Source organism: Notechis scutatus, chromosome 13 (genome assembly GCF_049901735.1).
Source record: "Notechis scutatus isolate UNSWTSFEM ecotype Mainland chromosome 13, rNotScu1.2, whole genome shotgun sequence".
In the NCBI taxonomy this organism is placed as follows: Eukaryota; Metazoa; Chordata; class Lepidosauria; order Squamata; family Elapidae; genus Notechis; species Notechis scutatus.
The window spans coordinates 1,349,900-1,367,920 of NC_142021.1; the positions used below are offsets into that span (position 1 = coordinate 1,349,900).

Sequence of the window (18,021 nt, forward strand, 5' to 3'; positions counted from 1 at the left end):
GAATGGCTCTGAACACGCTTCCAAAACTTTCCATCTGGTTGCTGAGGTACGAGAGATAACAGGATCCTACAGTGCTTTTAAAGTTGATTGTAATATACTAACTCTGGTTTTTGGGGGGAAAAACCCCTCCTAAACGGATCTCTCGCAAGTTTTCCCACATTGAAGGAAGGCCTCTGAATATGATACACCCCCCTAGGGTTTGTTTATTTATTTATTAATCCCATCCAACTAACTAAAGGATTTTGAACAAAGTTACGACAATATCCACAGGTTGAAGGCAAAACAACATTTGGCAGAAAAACAGTTGGTAAAATAAGAAGCAGGAGCGTCCATTTGGGTAACTCGAACGCCTAAAATAAGCAAAAATGGCATTTCCCTGCAGGCCAAACTGAGCTGCTTGCCTGCTTCCCCAACGGGCACATCCCGGGGTTAAAACGTAGGCGAGAGCTGCCCATGGGCGCCATCCTCTTCTGCGTCGCTCACCGTTGCCAAATTGTGAAGCAAATGGGCATGGCTTTGCTCATTCGGGGAAACTGCTCCGAAAAAGAAGGAATGAAACTGGAAAATAAAAATAAAAAAGGAACCATCGCTGGGACCCGGAGCCAAACCTAGGAATTGCATGTAGCGGTAACCAAGTGGGATCGAAGAACTGGATCGCATTGAATCTCGGGCTGATTTTTAGTTACCGGAAGGCCAGGCCAAACTCCGCTCTTTGCCACTCGCTCTCTTTCCCAACCATTTTCAGCCCATTCGCTAGGATTAGAGAGAGCCACCGGATCGAATTCACTAGTAAGGCCATTTGATTCTCCTCTCTTCTTGTTTACCTTATCATAGTTGAGACCAGGTGTTGGTTCCTCTCCCGTGGAAGAGACCTCCGAGGGAGCGGTGGATGCGTTTCTCCTGCAACTGGCGATGTGTTGATTCCTTCTCCCTCTGGCAGCAGGGCCCCTAAAACACCAGGCGGATGGATTTGTGTTACGATTTTCCCTTCCAGGGGCTGTTTTTAGAAGCTTCACCCTGGAGCTTTGTCCTGGAGGGGCCTCTAAGGGCTCCTTGGGGCCTGTCCTAAGATTTATCTTCTTTTCTGCCGAGTGGAGGCCCTATAGATGCATTGCACGCACCGTATTTGGGCAAGATGTTGGCATGATCTGACAGTTTTAAGGAGGGAAGAGATTTGTAAAGACGAGCCTTGTTCGGCTTCAGGCAACAGAGAAATGGATTACAACCTCTCAGTTACTTTGCTAAACAAGTTGCTCCTAAACAGCTGGCTGTTTCCTTAACGTGCAAACTCCCCTTGCTCATTGAAGGGTCTTCTGTGGCTTTCAGTCACCTCGTTGTTGAACATGGTGAGGGGCATTTTAAATTATTACGATTTGTTTGTAACTGCGTTTGACTGGATGAAAAAAGTAAATTTGCCCCAAAGGTCACCGCGAGGGGCTTTTTCTCAGTCTGGCTTCTGCTCTGGCATGTAGACAGACCTGCCAAAGGCCTGACTTGGCTGCCTGCAGACCCTGGAATACACATTGCTGCTTGGGATATTTTTCGGATGAGGACAAAACTATTTTTTCTAGGAAGTTCCTTCCGAGAACTTGACTTTTTCCCTCCACTCTCCATACCAGGGAGGGAGGGAGGGAGAGATAAGGCCCCTTATCTAAAATGGAGTGTTTTAGAAGAAATCTTGGCCTGAAAATAAGATTACCTGTTTTGGCTTTGCTCAAGGCAGGTTGGTTTACTGGCCGTTGTGCAGCTTTCGGGGTCGGATAAAGTGGCCAAGACAAACAGGGCCTCTATTGCCGTATCCTCAATGCTGAAGGCGAGGGGCCTTGAAATGCAAAAAAATAGGCTGAGAGAGGGGGGGGGGCTAGGATCTGAAGGGGTGCAGGGGCTGGTTCACCTCCCAGGCAGATGCATGAATGGAACAGTTTCCTAAATTGCATCCATGTTTCCACTCCCCGGATCCCTGACTAAAGCATAGTTTGCCAATCCATCATACAACAACGTTCCCTGCTAGCATTCAGTTTTTCATTCACTGATGGCAGGCCTCGAGATGCCAAAATAATGAAATAAAGCTGCAAATTCTCCCCACCACCGATAAATAAAAAAGAATATTTGTAGCTTCCCCTACCCCCTGCCTCTCTTTCTCTCCCCTCCCCCCTCCCGTGCCTCCTATTGCAACCTCTTCCCTCCTCCCTCTCTTTCCTGCTCCCCTATTTGCATATGCAAATTAACAGCCCCAGGCACCTGCAGGATGCAAGACATGTTCCCACTACCAAAATAGGCCTTCTAATCCCATCAGGGCTATAACAATGCTGGAGCCTTACCTGTCTGTCTAAAGGTTCTTAGAGGTACCTTTGTTTTTCCCAAAGCCAGGAATTCCATTTTAATCAAGATCAACCACATGCTGGCTTATCTCCTCAACAATGGAACTTGGCTGCTTTGCTACAAAAGCAGAACAACTGTTTGCAACTGAAAACTTTCCCTTTGTTTAAACATGTCCCCAAAACATGTTGAATCTGGTTTCCCGCCTCAACCTCGAAATAACTAACAATGTCTTTCTAATGTAACGGTCTGTCTTGGAAAATAGGCACCCTATGATCATGGCAATAAACAGGTTATTCTCAGCACCGTGTTCCTTTCTTCCAGAAAAATTCCGCCAAAACTGTCATGCTATTAGTGTGCATGCTTCTCCGTATTATATATGGTTCTTGTATGGTGCGTGTAGGGCAATCCTTAGAAGTGTATATTTCTATTCCATAAATCTCATAAAAATGCATTTGTGGACAAGATGCATCTCTTGTGGACACTTGAGGTAGTTTTAAATTCCCTCTCGCTAAACTTTTGAAGTTTTAAAGGATAAAGATCTACCTACTTTCCAGATACATCAAAGTGAATGGAGACTGGGGTGCTGAGAGCTTCTGCAAACACCAGAAGGCCCTAAACATAAGGGAAAGAGGGGAGTTAATTCAGTTCTCTGGGGGGAGGAAGAGAAAATATGAACGCCAGTGCTTGCCACGGCAGCGTTTATTACTAGATTTCAGGGCTACCTGGAGACATTTGGCCCTCCATGGCTGCATATAAAATGCTGGATTCTGTGGGGTGCTGAGCTTTGATAAAAGAACAGCATCAAAAGAATATCTGAGTAGCATTTGTTTCGCTATCCTTTCCTAATGCTGCTGTCCAAATGAGACACTCCACCAGATATTTATGAAATGCACGCTACAATCAAAACAGCAGAATTAACCATATTACCCGAAGCTCTTTAAGGCAAAAGGTGACCTCTGAATCTACTCCGACTTGAAAATATTCAAATTCAGCAGGGCTCAGATGAATCTCCGTGTGCGTTGCCTTTGCAAATTCTGTCGAAATAAAGTGATGCAGAATTTTTAAAAAATGACTTTGAAAAACACAGGTTTGTTGAGAATTCTTAGAATGGTTAATGGAAGTTTGATTAGTGTACAACACAGGGCTGATGACCATTTCCATCCCAAGCAGAGTAAAGGGTTGAGCCTTCAGCTACTACATACCACAAAATAATATATCTGAAAGTCAATGCAAAACCATTCCCAATAGCAGAAAATACAAACCACCATAAATAAACTACAGATCGGATTCACGTGCTGAATTTAGGTGCAGAAATGACAGCTTCCTAACTATTAAATCAATAGCAAAATTGAGCCCCGTTATCAGGGTAATTTTGAATATTTCTTTCCTTGTGGCTACTGTTTATAAGAGAGTGAATAGTAACAATATATTTCACTATTGGTTTTTTAAAAAAAGGTTTTTCTGTTCTCTGCTGTTTGAATATTTAGTAGACATTATTTGATTGTATAATATGTCATGGCCATATCTTACAGAACTTCTTGCGTTCAGGGATATTACAAGTTGTATCTTTAATCCCACCATGGAAGCACAATCCTCACCCGTCTCATCCTCTGCATAAGTCTTGAAGCAAACTTTCATTGGCGTTACACCTAAAGTTATTTCTTCTTGGTACGTCGGAAAGTGGATCAACATGTCAGACAGATGCCTGAAATGTACAAAACCCTGGATAATTAATTCAGGTTACAAATTGGGCAGCTCCTATTAAATTCTTTTTTTCTCTTTCTCTCTGAATTAATAAGGCCAAGATCCCTTCAGTGACAAACAACCATTCGCATCTCATTCGACACACCCGATCAACCACAACAAAAGAAGCACATGGTTAATATGCCTATTATGTTACCTGGAGTGGACTTTCAATACATTGGTACACAAGTGTTTTGCAAACAAAGCTTGAAGAGGTTCACACTCCTGGAAAGCTAAGCTATGAGTTTTCACGACACCTGATGGAAAAGGATATGGTTTGAAATCCAAGTCTCCCTGCAGGCCCAATGCGAAATGAATTGAGCAGAGCATTTTTATTTCAGCGTGATTAAATAGGAAGTATGATAATATTATCGCTGATGGTGTTGCCTAGTTTGGGTCATGAAGCATCTGCAAGAAAACAACCAAGCTCGGAGAACACCAAGGACCCCTCCTCTCCACCCTGGGCTACTATTCTCCTTTATCTGAACTGTGCTAAATGTGTTATCGGCCATGTAAGATGAGGAGAAAACCACCTGCCCTCGGAAGGTCAAACAAAAATAATCCTCCCAAAGCAAGATTTGAGAATGGCCTTGAGAATGTCTCTGCAAGAAGTGATGGATGCAGATGCTTGCTGAATTTAGCAGCTGTCCTAGGAACTCACTTAACAGAACCTTAATAAAATCATGATTTCTCCCCCCCCCCCGCCCCCCCAATGTACCACCTCTGCACACAGCCAAATCAATCAACTGCTTTTCATAACATCTGACTACCCAGCTCCACGGCAAACCTGTGCTGATAAAAAAAAAGAGGCCATTTGTTGCTCTCTGGTGGACATTATACAGCACAGTTTTAATTTTTCGAAAGAGCCAGGGTATTTTTTTTTTCTAGCAACGGCTTCCACAGCATTGCAAACTTAATTAAAAACATGGTGCCACCTGATCCATCTGTAGCGTATTTAATAACTGTAACACAAATGCCATTTATTGATTTAATCCCAGGGTGTTAAGCTATAAGTGAGCCCGTCTTTGTAAGCTGCCCCATTTTTATCTCAAAAGGTTTTCAGAGGATTCAAATCCAGCAGAAAATTTCATTTCACACGCTCCCTTCGGGGACTCAATTTTGGGGGACAGCGGAGGGACTTCCTTGGAAAATTCCACCACAGTCAAAATATTTCCAACCCAAAGCCAAGGCAGGGAGGAGCTCTTTAGATCCTGACCGATAACATTTTTAATGTTGCCTTTCAAGTCTGAAACAGACCATGCGCTTACCGTGTTTGCAGAATAGCTTAAAAACAACATGGCAATCGTTCACGTCTGTGTAAATGTTGCACTTTTCCACATTTCTTTCCAGGGTGTGCAAGCATCGAAATAAAGGCAGAATGGCCTGAAATGAAAAAAAAATGAATTAAAGCAGGGATTTCATGAGGAAAAATAATGACTGCAGAATCCTCTTACCGTCAAAAAGTATGCAGCACAACTGTTTGATTCAGCTTAAATCTTATTTTTTTTCAGGCCTAGTAATTTGTATATTTTTAGAATTTAATTATTCCCGATTATTAATGTTAAAAAGTTATGTCCTTTTCCCCCCTCAAGTTTTACCAGCTGCAATAAATCCTTTTTCCCCCAGTTAAGTTCCCGCAACTTACTTTGATTATTAATTTACATGCGAGTTGAACAGTGTCCCCATTCAGGCTCCGTTCATTTCCATAGGAATAATTTTGGAAGAATGTGGATGAAAAGAAGACACAGGCATAGGCCGATCTGGAACTATTTACCGTCTTCAAAAAAAGCTGTGGATAGGATAAAATGATATTATCTATATTAACTGTATTGCTCCTAAGTTACAGATAAGCAAGAACAAAACTGCACAACATGGCAACATTGGAAGGCGCTGGTTTGCTTCAACCTAACTCTTAACAACCCAAACATCAGCTGTTCACTTTGTTATACTTGTGCTAGGATTTTCCAGATGGTGAGAGGAAAAACACTAGATTTTGCAACACGGGTCTCGTTACTTAACGAGGGAAATCCTAGCATGCATTGCATAAATATCAAGTGTGTGCTTGTATATTGCACATTGAATTCTGAGCAACATTGAAGTGCAAGTGAGGGAAAGAAAGCTGCATTACGCAGTTGGTACTAAGGCTCCCATCCAAATGAGGCCCTTCTGAGCAAAACAGTGGTTTGCCTTAATCAACAACGGATGGCTTGGGTAGCCCCACCCTGGCATGGCAGTTGACAGTGGATTTCTCTGGAACCCACGGCTCAGTTCCAAAGTTATTTTCTTCTGCATCCAGGATCAACTCACTCCATTTTCCTTGGGGTCGATCCAAAATTCATCGCTGATTCTCGCAATGGCGTGCAGAGCCCTTCCAAACACTGCGGGGAAGATTGGGGAAGGGGTGTTAATGTTGCAAACATAATAAACCATTTTGGAAGGGGACAAGAGAGCGACTTTTAGCTAAACACATCCGGGAAGGCAGCCCAATTGCACAAGTAACTTAAAATATATTCAGTTTAAGTGCTGCACGACAAGGAAGCCGACAGGGACTGCCTGAGTTCGATTGATTTATATATATGTATGTGTGTGTGTGTGTAAGAATATATATATATATGGTATTTAGCTACAACTTTAAAAGCACAACTAAAGACGTGGGAAAATACTGGAACAAAGCTGAATACCATACATACATACATACATACATACATACATACATACATGCATACATATACATATATACCTACATATATATGTATACACACACATACATACATACATATCTGCCCATTTCATTGTCCAAAGCAATTATATGTATATAAAATACATATATATGCACACATATATATGCACACGCACACATATATATGCACACACACACATATATAATACACATTACACACACATATTCATTTATGGCTGAGAATTTTTGATTTTTGGAGGGATCTGGCAAGATTAAACTGCGTTTCTTTTCCTCTTATGAAGCAGTGAGGTATACCTCTGACACGGGCGCCCCCAATGACACACTTCATTATGAAAAGAAGGGCAATTTCCCCCTCCCCCCCAAAAAACACGCGTGTCTGGAGAACGTGTGAAAAGTCCCCTCCACAAGAAAAAAAGCGGGAAATCTCGCATGGAGGAAATCTCGCGAGAACTCAAGACATGCTGGAGAGGCCTTAGAGGGTGGGAATGATGGGGAAAGGGCCTTTCTTGGGTGGAGCTGCATGTTCCGGCTCTTTTGCGATGCCGCCATATGCGGGGCAGTGGACAACCCCGCTCCGTTTAAGCACTCTTTCCTAGCACGACTACAGTTTCCATCATCCGCCACTTGGCTAAGCGGCGTACGATGGGGGCGTGCAGAGCACTGTCATGCCAAGTTCTTATTTCTTGCACCCTTGCTGGACTTCCACCCTCCACTCAGCGACCCAACAGCGCCGCTCATGTAGGGTTGCAATCGACGAACTCGCCTCCTCAGCCTTGCAAGTCGGGCCGACAGGCTCCTTTCTGCTGTAGTGGCCGCTTTTGGCTCTTCTCGGTTTCCGTAGTCAGCACTTCCGGCCTTCTGGGTTGGGCTCACCGGAAGCGGCGGAAAGTGGGGGGGAACCAAAGCAGCGGCCAAAATGGTGAGTCGTTCTGGGAGGGGGGCAGTGGGGAGGTTCCCCCCCCCCAAAAGAGCCGGGGGTTGGCCTGGATACCCAGACTGGGTCTGATCTGGCCGCGTTGCCAGCCCGGGCACCCTCCAGCTGCGTGGGACAACGACTCCCATCATCCCCACCCAGCTGGGAGGGTGGCAGTGGCGCCCTTGGGTTTTTTTTGGGGTGGGGGGGGGGTTGAATCTGGCTCCAGCCCCGAATTCAGCACCCCAAATTCAGACAGGTCGTAAATCGGTTGCATTGAATGAGCCCTCCCCTTCCTCCCCCCTCCCCCAGGAAGAAAACATTCAATTTTGGTTATTTTACATAAATATTCTGCTTCTTATTTTCAATTTTACACTATATATCTTATACTATACACTATATATCTATGTTCGTGGGTGTGTATATATATATAAATATAGTAAATGTATGTGTATATATGTATACGTGTGTGTGTGTGTGTGTGTGTGTGTGTGTGTATATATGTGTATATATATATATATATATATATAGTAAACGTATCTGTATATATGTGTGTGTGTGTATATTATATTATATGTATGTGTGTGTGTGTATACACACACACACATACATACTATATACTATGCTATATATAATAGTATAGTAATAGTATTTTGTGTGTGTGTGTATACATACTTGCATACATACACACACACTAATATTATACATATAAAAACAAACTTCATAGGTTACGTTTCTCCTAGGGGGAAATGGGAATTTTAGCCCTGGGGGTGTATGGAAGCTTCTTCAGAAAAACAAATTAACCCAATTAGGGAAGAGGTTGGACCTTTTGTTCTCAAGTTAACACCTCTGGGAATTTGGGGGTAAGATTGAGCCCCCGGGGGTTTCTCTCCATATTCTGACTCTCTTGCTTCACCTTCCTGGTAGTTCTGATGATCTGCCTGTGCGACAAACAGGTAGTCCTTGATTTACGACCACAATGGAGCCCTGTTGCTTAGTGGGCCATTTCTTAAATGAATTTTGCCCCATTTCACAATCTTCCTTGCCGCCGTTGGTAAGTGAATCACTGCAGTTGTTACATTAGTAACATGATTGTTAAGTGACTCGGCCTTCCCCATTGACTTTGCTTGTGAGAAGGTCGCAAAAGGGATTACGTGACCCTGGGAAACACCCCAACCGTCACAAATATGAGTCAGCTGCCAAGCATCTCAATATTGATCACGTGACTATGGAGATGCTGCAGTGGTTGTAAGTGTGAAAAACACTCATAAGTCCCTTTTTTTTAGTAATGTTGAACGGTCACTAAATTGAACTGTTTTAAGTCAAGGACTATACCTATAACTCACCTGCTTTCATGATACGAAAGGTAACAGCTTACCTATCATGATGGTGCTTGGCTAACCCTGGGGACTATTACGACCCACCTGTGAAACGAGCCACGGTGTGTAACATCCTAGGAGGAAATTCTCTGTAATGTTGAGAAGTGAGAATAAGTGCTAATATGTATTTGTACAGTGCATTTTATCCGTGGAGGCATTTAGTTGCAAAAGGGCCGTTGGGTCCATTTTTATTGATTAAGGTCTTGGTGCGATCGCTTTACGCTGCATAAATTATTACAATATTTGGTATAAGGTAAGAACTGATCAGTTTCAGGAAGGCCAGTTTATGTGTATGTTTGCAGACATCCTCCTGGGAATATCGGGAAAGGGTGAAGCTGTTAATTTGGGGCGTCAGCTATTTGAAAATTTTCATATGCAAACAAGATTGTTTTTAGACTGCGTGGCTGCAGAGAAGCTTGAGAAGTTTGGACCAATGCTTTGCAAAATCTTCAGATCCCACTAGCAGGATGCTCGGACTTGAGGATGGAGTTCCAGCGCTCGACTCCTCCATCCCTCTGAAGAGAAATGAGAGATCGGCTTCAAAAGCTGCAGCAGTAAATTGGGAAAAAGTTCCTATGGTTCTTAACATCCCAAATTGAAATGACAATCAAACGAAAATCCAAGTTTTAGAAATGCAGTTTATATCATGGTTATTCATCACTTAATATCCCAGGCGTTGTTTTTCACGTGACAGCTATACGGAAAGCATCCGTAAAGCATTTTTCATTATATTTGTATAGGATATTTTGGGTCATTTTCACCCCGTGCTTATCTTTCCATCGCTAAAATGAGCAGAATCCACGATGAAATTGGCATACCTGCTCTTTTTAATCAAACGTTTTACCATAGATTGTAAAATATGTGCATAATATTTTTGTGGCTTATTCTGCAAATAGGAGGTTAACATGGGAAACTGCTGGGAGAGTTGATTGGATAACCCATTACCTGCATAAATCAGATTTATTTTTAACATTTCCTTTGCTAACATTCAGATTTCATTGGTGATTTTGCCTATTAATTTGGCTTGAGATGTTTCCTTTTTCTGTTGCTTTCTTTTAATTTAACACTGTTCATGTCTCACCCCTATTTTTTTCCATCCCCATCTCCACCCACGCTGCCCCACATCCTTTGCTCTTGTCTGCAATCAACCTCTTCATCCAATAAGGCTGGGCACAGAGTAAGTTGGTTCATCTTGGCCTCTTGCTGACAGTGGTGGTAGGTGATAACTCTTTTAGCAGCTTTCAGGGTAGCAGCATTTAAAGGACGGTGTCTGGCCAATGGCTGCTGAGGTCAAAAGCTTTGCCTTGTTTCAATCGCCTTGCTGTAACTCAATGCTGGTGTCTTCCAGCATTTCCAACACATCTAAAGGGCACCATGTTGGCTGGGGAATTCTGGGAGTTGAAGTCCATAGAGCTTAAAGTTGCCATGGGTGAGAAACACCGCCCTACATCCATAAGGCAGAATCTCTTCTCCCTCAATAAAATCAACCATAGAGCCATGTGATTGGCAGGTGTCATTTTGTAAATTCAGAAAGTGGGCAGTTGGCAACCTGTCTATTAGTGGCACAGCCAACCAGCAAGATACGCTGGTGGCCTTTGGTGTAAAAAGCATCTATTTAAAACGAAATACTTCAAAGGACGGGATTTTTTTGCCCCGTGAAAAAGTAGCTCTGAATAATCCCTGCAATGGTCAACTTAAAATTGTCTCACATTTTACGGCCTGTTCATTCAAACGGTTGTACGTAGGGAAAAGTCTGCCTATATTTTTCAAAATTCAAAGAATTTTAAGAAACAATTTGGATTGAGTCATTATTTTTACTTTCCTCCAGTCTAATGTATCATGATTTTATCTGCAGTGAATCCAAGTTACTTATGGTTTGTTTGTTTGTTTTTTAAAAAAAATACACAATTGCAACGGGATTTGCAAATCTTCTAGAAGTTATCAGGTTTGCCTTGATTTGAGGGGCATTTCTTTCTCTCCAGTGCTGGAAAGCTGGTTGGTGCCTTGCTAGAAACTTAACCACCTCTTCTTTCTTGTCCTAAGTTGGTGTTAGTGCTGGGCGACCTTAATATTCCTCACCGCTGTAACAGCCTGCCGGCTAAATTCAAAAAACTGCTGGTTCCGGGCAAAATCCAGCACATCCTTTGCACCGGGAACCTCTGCACGAAGGAGAGCTATGACTACCTCAAGACCTTGGCTGGCGACGTTCACGTTGTGAGAGGAGATTTTGATGAGGTAACGACATTCGACAAGGCTGCTGCAAACTGGGATTTCTGTCTGGGCATTTGATCAACCTGTTCTGTTATCCCTGAGGGCTGAATTAATTCTCTGTAAATAATTTATTGATCCTGCAAGCCTGTTTATGGAGATTTGTGTTGTTGTTCTATTATCACTTAATTGTCTTAATTTTCTCAACCTTGGCCGCTTGAAAATGTGTAGACTTCAACTCCTAATGCTGGCTGGGGAATTCTGGGAGTTGAAGTCCACACCTTTTCAAGTATTAAGCTTGAGAAATGTTGCATTCCATGGGCCAAACCAGCTAACCAATTCCACCTGAAAACTTATTTTACTGCGATTGAGTGTAATAGAATTGTGCCAATCTGCCACTCCCTATGTTTTGTTGCCAATTTTCTCTCTTTTTGGTACTTCAGTGATTTAGGGATGTATCTGCCTGAGCCACATCCAAATACTATCTTACTTCCCTGAGAACTTAAGAAATCATTCCCTTTTGTCCAGCTAATGGTGTCTGAAATATTTCCATCGTGTTCATCTTCCTCATATCTTGATTCACCCACTTTGTTACAAGGGACAGTGCCTGAAGATTCATCCCCCCCCCCCCAAAAAAAAGAGGACATTTTCCTCTGGAAGGGTTGAAAGAGGATGACCCCAAGTCTTTTCTGCTTGTCTCGTTTTCACGCTCTGCCTTCAATCCTAGAACCTGAACTATCCCGAACAGAAAGTGGTCACTGTGGGGCAGTTTAAGATCGGGCTGATCCACGGCCATCAAGTCATTCCCTGGGGCGACGTGGCCAGCCTCGCTCTCCTCCAGAGGCAGTTTGACGTCGACATCCTGATTTCAGGCCACACGCACAAATTCGAGGCATTTGAACACGAAAACAAGTTCTACATTAACCCAGGGTCAGCCACGGGGGCCTACAGTGCTTTGGAAAAGTAAGTTAGACTTTTATTATGGGTAGACAGGCAGGGCTGTTGCCGCTTCACACCGGTTCATGCAAAGCGGTAGTTAAGATTCTGTGCAGTTCAGTGAACTGGAAAATCCCAGCACTGGTTGGCCCCGTGCCTACTCGTTTTTCAGCCTGCTTTTCGGGCAGGTTTTTGGTTGTTTTCGGCCTAAAAAACGGCCAGGGCCAGCCAGTGGTGGGATTAGCCCCAACTGGCTGAATCCGACTGCCTCTGCCTTTGAGGCGAGTGGCCAAGAGACGGGGCAGGGCATGAGTGACATCACCCACCCAGTCACATGACCAACCGCCCACATCTACCCAGCCAGAGAACTGGTGAAGTTATTCAAATCCCACCACTCTGTGTAGACTCCCCACCCACCCAAAACCTCAACTCCTGAGACCGTCAGCCAAATAACGGGTCGTTTCCGGTTCCTTTCCCAGCAACATCATCCCTTCCTTTGTGCTGATGGACATCCAGGCCTCCACAGTTGTCACCTACGTCTATCAGCTGATCGGCGACGACGTCAAAGTGGAAAGAATCGAGTACAAGAAATGTTGAAAGCAAGTGGGCCTCCCCTAACTCGCCCCAACCTTTTTTGCAATATGTACCCAACAGTCCGTAGTGTTTGCAGCCTTGTGAGTTGACAAGGCGGCTTCTCTTAGCTTGTCGTAGGCAACTAAGTTTACAGCCCCTGACTTCTGACATCTGCCTTGGTTTAATTTTTTGTTTTTTTCTCCCCTTTGGGCCCCCAAAATGGCTCCTGCTTGTAAATACTACTCAACGTGCGCAGCAGAATTCTACCTGTTCATGTGAACTGTTGTATAATAAAGACGTTATTCAATTTCAATTTGATAAAGATTATTAAGATTATTTATGGCAATGGTTCAGATATGTTGGTCTTCGGCTTGCTTCATCTCCAAGCCACTTCATGGCCCTGGAGAGCATTAATTTAAAGCAGAGGTCCCCAAACTTGGCAACTTTAAGACTTGTGGACTTCAACTTCCAGCATTCTGGGAGTTAAAGTCCACAAGTCTTAAAAAGTTGCCAAGTTTGGAGACCTCTGATTTAAAGTGTGTAAAAGAGATTTGTGCCTTAAATGTCAACGAAGAGGCAAGCAGGAGAGCCACGTCTTCACAGATTTATTGATTTATATTTACTTATTAAAACACGGAGATTCTTTGCCTCTCTCCTTCTATGAGAACTTTCAGTCATTATTATATGGGACTATCCAAGGGATACAGAGTGAGTTTGCCAGATACATTTTGTATAAACACCCATGAAATGTGGAAAGCGTGTTTCCTGGGATAAAATTAGCATATGTACACAGAGAAATGACACGTTGATCATGTTCGTCTTCAGTAGAATTGAGACTAACATCTTCAGTTTTGTATATCCAGATGATGAGGTGATCAAGAAATATCATCTTCTTTGGGGAATTTACAGCAGAGTTGGCTCCAGCTCACTCAAGTACATCTGGAAGGAGATTAATAAAATGCCCAAGGTAAGATCCAGGGATCAGATAAAGACAAGTTTCTCTTAAAACCACGTTATATTTATGATATATTGTTAGTCCTTGGCTTACGACCACAATTGAGCCTAACATTGCTGTTGCTAAGCAAGACATTTGTTCAGGGAGCTTTGCCCCACTTGTTATGACGTTTCTTGCCTATCGTTATTAAGTGAGTCACTGCAAGTGTTAAGTTAGTAACCCCGGTTGTTAAGTAAGCCTGGCTTCTCCCTGGATTTTGCTTCTCAAGACAGTTGCAAAAGGGGATCACCCAGGATGTTGCAGCCATCAAAAGTACCCGCCAATTGTTTGAATTTTGATCACATGACCATGGGAACGCAACCATTGTAAGTGTGAAAAATGGTCACGTTTCTCAGGCTTGTGGCAACATGGGAGCATCGGATCTCAATATGGCTTCCAAAGCTGACAGGTGCTTTTGGCAGAAAAAACAGGGTGGTGCCATTTCACTCCTGAATAAAAGCCTCTCAGGCCAATTTAAAACATAAAACCGAGTACCTTCACCACCTCGGAAGCCGTTTGCTTTGACGGAAGAGACGTTTCCGGCTTCTGAAGATATTCTGTTATTAGAGAGGCTGCATCCTCCATCCTGCAGAGCCACAAAAGGAGCATTTTGTACATTGCAAGACACACATTGCAGAGAAGAGTCCTCTGTTTTCCCTTAAAAGTACGGGAAAGCTGAGCTTCCCAGAAAAATTTCCCCGGGCGATTGTGAATTCGTTCGGCACCTGCTCTATTATAAGGGGAAGGTAGGAAGAGGAAGTTGTCAGGTGAGGCTCCCTTGAGAACCCAAGAAAGAAAACCTTAAGACTCCATGGTTATAGAGGAGAGGACTTTTCCTGGAAATCAAAGTGGGAGCATCAAACGAATTCAAGATCCTGAGGCATTAGGCGTGAAAAGTTATACAAAAGTTATGGCAGCGTTCCCGCCCACAATAGTTCAAACTGGCCATCCAATCTGAGATGTGTATAAGGTCATGTGAGGCATCTTCAGCTGGTGTTTCAGACATCTGGCTGGCCAGGACAGTTGACCTTGGCCTGAATAGATAAGAAGCCACAGCTGCACAACAAGCAAGCCAGTAAGAAAGTTTCCCCAAAGTTTTACATTTTGCCTCTCAGGCCTCCAGCACTCTTCCCCACCCCACAAAGCCCAATTAATCTTCCCTCCCCCCGTTTCTACGGCAGCCGGAAAGACAAGCAGAAGAAGGATTCTTGAAGACTGACAGGTGCTGTGTCCGCTTCCCTGGATTCCTGATAGAAAGGTGTGATATAAATATAATTTTAAAAGCCTCCCTCTTCTGAAGGAATACCAAGTTAGAGCCATCAATGTAGGAAACGCCCCTCTCTTTGCTTACCTGTCCTTCGCTACCAATTTTTCCACCAGGCCTTTCACTTGGCCAGGATGCCTTTCGCGTAGCCTTAATAAGGGGAAATATTTGACCTCTGCCAAGTCCTCCTTCGCCTGGTGTAGGATGTGGTCCAGGATGGAACTCCTCACCTACAAAGCAGGGGGGGGGGGGAAGTTACTCCGGAAGACAAGCAGGTCAACTTTGCCAGGTTGTCTTTTAACACTGCCCCCCCCCCCTTGCCTACCTGTGAAGCCACGCCAGCTGCCTCGCCCAGGCTCAGGTGCTCCTCCGTCTGCTGCAGCACCTGCTCGAGATCCGATGAGGACAGAAAGGCCTATCCAAAGGGGGGGGGAAACAGAGTCACTTCTCTTCAAACAAGACCGTGAAATGCTTCGGATCTCGTCACGCGAAGAGGGGGCCGCGACTGTGGGAGTGGCGATCGTCGCACAATCGGGAGGGGCGCTGGGTGTGGGAAGGCAGGCGCCTTCGCTCACCTGGATCTGCTGGCCTCTTTTCTCCCGTTGAGGAATCAGCACCAGGCAGCCTAAAGCCAAACCCGTCAGGTCCAACTGGGCGAATCGCTTTGCGATCCCAGTTAAATCCAGATCTGCCAAGACGGGGCACCTGGTTGGAGGCGGGAAAGAGTTATGTTAGCCGCAAAAAAAAAATTAACTCACCAAAGAACCGGGTTTATGAGCCTAAAACCCAGATTCTTTCGGTTTTTGCTTTCTGCTGTTTTGCCTTATAGCATGTTTTCCAGGGAGACCCAACATGGAGTGCCAAGAGGTGGAGAAGATATACCAACATACATACATTGTAGGGTTTCCTGCCTAGGCAGGGAGTTGGATTCCAAGGTCTCTTCTCTCTCTCTTTATCTATTTTTATATCTGTCTGTCTGTCTGTCTGTCTGTCTGTCTGTCTGTCTGTCTGTCTGTCTATCTATCTATCTTATCTATCTATCTATCTATCTATCTATCTATCTATCTATCTATCTATCTATCTATCTATCAATCAAAGAGTTGGCTGACCAAGAACAGCTTCTCTTTTTATTACTGATAAGAAAAAACTGATTTCTCCCCACCCTTCCTATGTTATACAGTAAAAAAAAAAATGATTGCAGTGAAACCAACCATCCCACCCTCTCATCCAGCCTAAGGAGCCGCTCTTCCCACTTCCAATGACTACAAATATTTTTATATTTTGGTGTCCCGGTCTCTCTCACACACAACCCTCCCCAGAATGTTCCTCTGCTTACATCAGAAGCATCTTGAAACTCCCGCAGCAGGCTTCTAGTTGGTCGAGATTGGGTGGACCTAAAGCTTTTTTTTTTTTTAAAGACACACAAAGAGAAAAGATTTGTGCAGGTGAGAATTCACTCCGCTCTAAGAGGTTGCTGAATTTGTGCCATCGCTTCTGAAGCCTGGTTTTTCCATATGATGGTATGATGGTAACCAAAAAATCCGAAACACTCACCAGAAAGCATTGGGGCCAGAATGACACTCTGCCAGGCTCGGCTGTAATTTGAGATCTGCAGAATGTTAAAAAGCATCTTAAAATTCCAGAGAGAATGAAACTGAAGCAATCAGTGGATTGTGAAACATGAAAACCCTTTTCTGTTGGCAAATTTATCATTATTTCATTCACATAAGAAATTAAAAAGACTATGTGCTTAACATGGTAGAAATTTACGCACCGGCCATAAGGAATAAATGCCAGAGATCTCCACTAAAACTTTCCTCAAATAATGGACCTGAAATGCGATAGAGTAAAACACATGAATAGTATCTTATTGAGCACAATGACAACAACCTGAGTTGTTTTGCCCTTTACATAATATTTGGGCTGATAGGCAAGAGTGGACAGGGACAAGTCAAAAATTAACCGAGGTTTGATTGCTGCAATCCTACAGGCAAATCTCCCCAACTTGCAATCAGTAAAAGAACTTGGTGCTGATAAGTTTTTGCGGTTTAGAAATAACACAGTGCAAAAAAAAGAAAGAAAAGAAAACAGGATTAAGACAGAAAAGGAGAATGTTCTTAACGTTAGAAGGGTCTCAAAAATAACTTACAATAACTAGCGAATAGTTCTAAGGGAGAAAATGCTGGTTACTTTTAACCTTTCTCGGCTAAGCAGATAACAAAAATTCTCTGTAAATAAACTTTTCCTAAAAAACCCACCCACCCATGTCCAAATGTAACTAATAACCTTTGCAGGCATAGATACAGCTTTTTTTCCTCTCTCATTTTGTAGTCCTAAACAGTCCTCGATATTTCTTAGTGCTCCATAATTCATCACGCAGAAAAAGGCCGGGCCTTACCATTTTGAACCCCATTAGCTTCTGTAGCAAACCGTTCCAGAGCAGAGGATCATGTACTTTGTAATTCAAGGAAAGCTGAGCCACCAGTTTCACTGCCTGAAAGTGGAAGTTTTTGTGGGAAAGCGCAGGGTTGGATGCCCATTCTGCACCTCTTGTTTCTCAACCTTAAGCCAGTTTCAGCCCTGTGGACTTCAACTCCCAGCATTCCCCAGCCTGTGGCATCACCTTGGGTTCGTGGCTGTGGTTCTTCCATAGCCCTTTAACCATGCCCTCCTTTGATGTCCTGTGGAAGGACTCGTAGGTGTAAGGAATGTTCAAAGCTTCCAGCTGTGCCAGGTAAATGAAGCATTTCAGGAAGTTCCTGTTAGGAAGCAGAAAAATGGAACGTGGCAGGTATGGTGAGAGTGGTTTATGAGAGACTCTTACCTTAGCCCAGGGGTCCCCAAACCTGGCAACTTTAAGACTTGTGGACTGCAATTCCCAGAATTCCTATGCTGGCTGGACGATTCTGGGAGTTAAAAGTTGCCAAGTTTGGAGACCTCTGCTGTACAGCCTCATACTAAATAAGTAAGCTCCATTTCATGCCGAAT

General features: G+C 43.6%; 3 protein-coding genes across 3 annotated transcripts in view; 1 reads left to right on the forward strand and 2 right to left on the reverse strand.

Annotated features, from left to right (window-relative positions):
• Nucleotides 1-178: 178 nt before the first annotated feature.
• On the reverse strand, nt 179-7,160 carry RAD9B (RAD9 checkpoint clamp component B). The gene is made up of 11 exons (XM_026686843.2): nt 7,061-7,160; nt 6,373-6,443; nt 5,711-5,854; nt 5,334-5,448; nt 4,223-4,322; nt 3,921-4,027; nt 3,250-3,356; nt 2,870-2,934; nt 1,700-1,822; nt 825-948; nt 179-558 (listed from the first exon to the last, which is right to left on the reverse strand). The coding sequence occupies exons 1-11, from the start codon at nt 7,092-7,094 to the stop codon at nt 430-432; spliced, it is 1,119 nt and encodes a 372-aa protein (XP_026542628.2). The 5' UTR covers nt 7,095-7,160; the 3' UTR covers nt 179-429.
• Nucleotides 7,161-10,072: 2,912 nt separating this feature from the next.
• VPS29 (VPS29 retromer complex component) lies at nt 10,073-13,088 on the forward strand. Its single transcript, XM_026686787.2, is given in 5 exon segments — nt 10,073-10,096; nt 10,098-10,235; nt 11,102-11,293; nt 11,994-12,229; nt 12,682-13,088. Coding segments are annotated over 5 exon segments (693 nt in total). The 5' UTR covers nt 10,073-10,087; the 3' UTR covers nt 12,800-13,088.
• Nucleotides 13,089-13,364: 276 nt separating this feature from the next.
• The window catches only part of KNTC1 (kinetochore associated 1), a 36,731-nt gene continuing 32,074 nt past the window's right edge, over nt 13,365-18,021 (reverse strand). The window contains exons 55-64 of the mRNA XM_026686789.2: nt 17,657-17,792; nt 17,432-17,527; nt 16,808-16,864; nt 16,588-16,642; nt 16,370-16,433; nt 15,609-15,738; nt 15,359-15,448; nt 15,121-15,263; nt 14,265-14,355; nt 13,365-13,714 (exon numbers count right to left, since the gene is read on the reverse strand). Coding sequence (XP_026542574.2) covers nt 13,679-13,714; nt 14,265-14,355; nt 15,121-15,263; nt 15,359-15,448; nt 15,609-15,738; nt 16,370-16,433; nt 16,588-16,642; nt 16,808-16,864; nt 17,432-17,527; nt 17,657-17,792 — 898 coding nt within the window. The 3' untranslated portion in view covers nt 13,365-13,678. The remainder of the gene's footprint in view (nt 13,715-14,264; nt 14,356-15,120; nt 15,264-15,358; nt 15,449-15,608; nt 15,739-16,369; nt 16,434-16,587; nt 16,643-16,807; nt 16,865-17,431; nt 17,528-17,656; nt 17,793-18,021) is intronic.

What these genes read in the sequence shown, in the direction of transcription:
- RAD9B (XM_026686843.2), bottom strand. Translation starts at nt 7,094, where the DNA reads ATGAAGTGTGTCATTGGGGGCGCCCGTGTCAGAG. An exon ending in TAAGCTATTCTGCAAACACG is followed by an intron (nt 4,323 to 5,333) that starts GTAAGCGCATGG and finishes CTTTTCCATCAG; the next exon opens with GTGTCGTGAAAACTCATAGC. An exon ending in CACTTTGATGTATCTGGAAA is followed by an intron (nt 1,823 to 2,869) that starts GTAGGTAGATCT and finishes TTGCATTTCAAG; the next exon opens with GCCCCTCGCCTTCAGCATTG.